The 3,896-nt window shown below is 40.3% G+C and overlaps 1 protein-coding gene across 1 annotated transcript in view; it reads right to left on the bottom strand.

Moving 5' to 3' along the window:
- SRSF10 (serine/arginine-rich splicing factor 10) overlaps positions 1–3,182 on the bottom strand; it is a gene marked incomplete at its 5' end in the record, with an annotated part of 6,472 nt that extends 3,290 nt beyond the window's left edge. Inside the window, 3 exons of the mRNA XM_010194753.1 lie at positions 1–99; positions 1,836–1,940; positions 3,149–3,182. The exon at positions 1–99 is cut by the window's left edge and continues 32 nt beyond it. Coding sequence (XP_010193055.1) covers positions 1–99; positions 1,836–1,940; positions 3,149–3,182 — 238 coding nt within the window. The remainder of the gene's footprint in view (positions 100–1,835; positions 1,941–3,148) is intronic.
- Positions 3,183–3,896: the final 714 nt, after the last annotated feature.

The following is a 3,896-nucleotide window of genomic DNA, read 5'->3' as shown; positions in this document are numbered from 1 at the left end:
CGATCCCCTTGCGCAAACTGGATTTCTATTTGCCGACCACAAATCCACTTTCGATCCAAATTATGGAGAGCATCTTCTGCATCACGGACATCTTCAAATGTGGGGAGTGTTAAGGTACTTGGGAATTTGAGTACTTTACAGATTTGGTATTTAAAATAAAAAGAGTTATTTTCTAATTTTACAGGGTTTTTTGGTTTTTAAGTTCTTCTGGTCATGCTACAGCACACACTAGTATTTTTTTTTTTTAAATTAACCACCAGCTATCTGAGAACTCCTACAATAAAATTAAAATCTCATTATATGACCATGAACTTATCCATCAGCAAGCAGTTGCTATGCGATACTCTTAACTTTTTTTCTTCTCCCACTTGTACTTATGCAAAAAAAATACAAACACAGTGTTCTTTTCAAAATGTACTTGTTAATGGTCATTCGGTTCCCTCCACTACACTGACTTTACTAACGTTAAAAACTAGGTCTTAAATTATGTTAGGCATACCAATTGCAAAATTACCACGTGTCTATTCATTTCAGAATTGGGATAAAGCTTTCACTTTTTTCACCAACTGATTTTAAGTTTAAATTGTGTAATGCCACAGACATGTATACAGACCTGAGATAAAAGCAGACACTAAAGGCCCTACACCATCGGTCAGGTCAGACGTTCAGTAACACGGACATTATTAATTAATCCGTGAGACTGACGACCACTGTAACACACACCCCTTCCAGCTACGTGACCTGAGAGAACCAATTGCCTTTTTCCTCGTAGCAACTCAGCTCATCATCAGAATCATCTACGCAGAAAATAAATACCTACAACGTGATACTTTATCTCCATAAACCAAGAACGAATGCACTTTCATTCAAGACCACACTTATAGTAGCACTCACAAGAGAAATATGACAGGTTTTGTCAATGGACTAAACCAGAATCATTCATCAAATTACTGCTTACGTGACAAACAGAAGAAAAACTGTTTTTCTGTAGGATACATCAGGTATGACTCCTTTAATCTTGGCCACCATTCAACTTCATCTTGACCTTTAACTCTTTAAGTGCTTGTCAGAAGGACTTGTCATGAGATGCTTGGCCAAAAATGACAGATGGCTTTATCTTTTACTTTGAAAAACAACCTTTTCCCCCTTTTGCAGATAAAGCGAAGCTTTGTCTCCCATTATGGCTTGTCCTTCTTCCAGCTTTTCTTTATTTTTTCTTTTCCCAAACTCTCCCTTCTCTTCAAGCCTGATCCTTAAGAGGTCTTTGGCTTGTCTACTTGCCTTAATTGTTGAACTCTACTCTAAAGGTTCTTTCATGCTTTCTCTTTGGGGTCGCCATTACTGTACAGCTTTACATTCTGAGGCAACAACAGAGGACAGTAAATTAGGGGACAATATTAAAGAGAGAAGTTCACCTCATTTTTTTTAAACAATCTGATTTTGATCAAGTGATTCCAGTTCCCATTTGTTAAATTAACAATGAATACCAGCCACAGTTTGCTAAGCACAAGGTTACTTACATACCAGTGATAATAAAAACGTGCTAGACAATTTTGAGTCAGTGATAAATTTCCATTTAAATCATATAGTATTAATTTCAGTGACACAAGCAAGCTTTTATATTACTGGATTCAATTTAAGTTTTGCAAAAAAGCAAAGAACAATTGAGAGAAGTTAATCTTCAAAAAGAACGAAACACCACAATGCAAGTAAGACACTTATTAGATACAACACAAAAGTAAACTGCTTTTTCATTTAGATTGGTTACCTCTTACACAAACTTGAATTTCAAACTTCAACACCCCTCACTAATCAGCCATCTGAAGAAAGGATATTGAACATAAGCAAATCCTCTGGGACGACGAGTGTAGAAGTCAAGTGGAACGTATACGTCAACTATAGGCCCATAACGACCAAATTCACGGCGCAAGTCTTCGGACCTAGAACATCACAAATAGCTTAAATGTTTTTTTTTCAGGACTTAAGGTGTTCAAAACATTCACGAAATTAATAGTAATAACAATAAAAATCTACAATCAATATGACCACCCAACCTTCTGGAAGCAGTTGACAGAGGGCTTATGTAGCAAAACAGTTTTGGGGAAAAAAGTCTTTGAGCAGTTCATTGGTAAGCAACACCTCGGGCTTTTCTGAAACACTCCAGATGCTTGAGATACAACCTGGCACTCTGAAACCAATGCTCTGCATAACTCTACGATAGAAATATAAACTCTGGAGTGATGCATATTTGTCAGTTCAATGCAGGATGCACTAGCAAAGGTGGGCAGAAAGCGAAAAGAAGAATTATTGTTATTCAAGCACCTCACGTAACTCTTGACAACGCTTCTGCAACACGCAAGCATCAAGGGTAAGATCCAAAGAAGCAGTACAAGAATAAACCAGTCACACAAACTCATTTCCATAGAGTAATCAATACTTACAACCACATCAAACAGAACAAAACCCCAGCGAGTAACCACTCATGCCCTTAGGATAGCTTTTCCAAAGAGGTGGCTTTAACAGAGCTGAGCACAAAACAGGTCTGTAACTGCTTGGAACAACTACTGTCACCTCAACTGAGAGGTTTCTTAATCACATCAGCTTCTTTACATGTATTTTTGTGTCATTTGAGGACAACAGCCTGTATGAAAAAGACCGATGTAATGCCATATTTATGTGGTATGAAAGAGTCACTACTATTCATTTCTCTCTCTCATCGGTTAGGGTAGAATCTGCAGCGCAGAAGGCAATTACGCCAACCAACATCAAGATCTCACAATGAAACCACCTTTAAGAACGTACCGTCTAATCACAAGCTCATAGTGAAAGCCACAATAGCACCCACGTTGTTTTAAAGAGCTTGGAAATAACAGTCCTCCCTGACTATTCTGACAGTAAGATAAGCTACCAAAGAAAGAAAATTCACCAAAAAAATAATTAAAAAGCTGAAGCTATTTACATTCCTAATTTATTCCAGCCACTGTTATTTGCTGAACAACTCTGGTGCAAGCTGCACAGGTAGTAAGAAAATTCATGCTCGCATTTTATGCGGCTAAACTTTATAGGGACTTCCATGCAAACTCTACAGTAATTAACGACATAAAAGTGCTCTAACACATAAATGCATTCTGTACTAATAGGCTTTTACGTTTCATAGATGATAAACACAAAAGCGACACAAACTGCAAAACAGAAATGGGGAAATCAAGCCGTTTACTAACAGATACGCAAGCAATAAGTAAGAACCTGTGCAGTACATACTTTTAAATTATTTCCATTTGCTACGCTAAGTCGCCGCGCGTATTTAGTCCTTACGGAATTTTGGTACAATTATTACGGAGAAAACGCATTGTTTCCCTCCCACTCTATAGTGAGTGTCAGGAGTAGTCGCGGTACATAACAATTAATGCAGTAACATTCCACCCGAACGGGCAGCAATTACCAGCCTAACGGAACCAACTACGTTATGAATCTTTCGGACACCCACAGCAAAGGCGCCGTTTTCTCCCATTCAACAATCGCCGTGGTGCAAAAGAGCATTCAAAACTCCAGCGGCTGCCGAGCACTGCTGCGGGGCTCGGGCGGCTCACCCCTTCAGGTATCCCTGCAAACCCCGTCTCGATCTCCCGCTGGACAAACCCAAACGGATATCAGCCGTTTCACTTTCTTCCAGCCCAGCTTTGTTCTTTCTGGACGCTGTTTGGAAACCGATCCCCGTGGAAAGGAGAGAAACGGAGCAGCATCGTGAGGAGAGGAAAATGGAGAAGGGCGCGGAAGGGGAGGCAGGCAGAGAGGTAAAGCAGCAAAACGGAGCAGGCTGGCCTCACCCCGGCCCCTTTCCTCACCCCGGGAGGCCCCTCGCACCGCTCCGACGGCCGCCGCCGGCGCGGCCTAGC

The sequence above is a fragment of the Mesitornis unicolor genome, unplaced genomic scaffold, assembly GCF_000695765.1.
Source record: "Mesitornis unicolor isolate BGI_N332 unplaced genomic scaffold, ASM69576v1 scaffold10881, whole genome shotgun sequence".
NCBI lineage: Eukaryota > Metazoa > Chordata > Aves > Mesitornithiformes > Mesitornithidae > Mesitornis > Mesitornis unicolor.
Note: the sequence above shows the minus strand (reverse complement) of the source record. Positions and strands in the feature narration are given on the sequence as shown.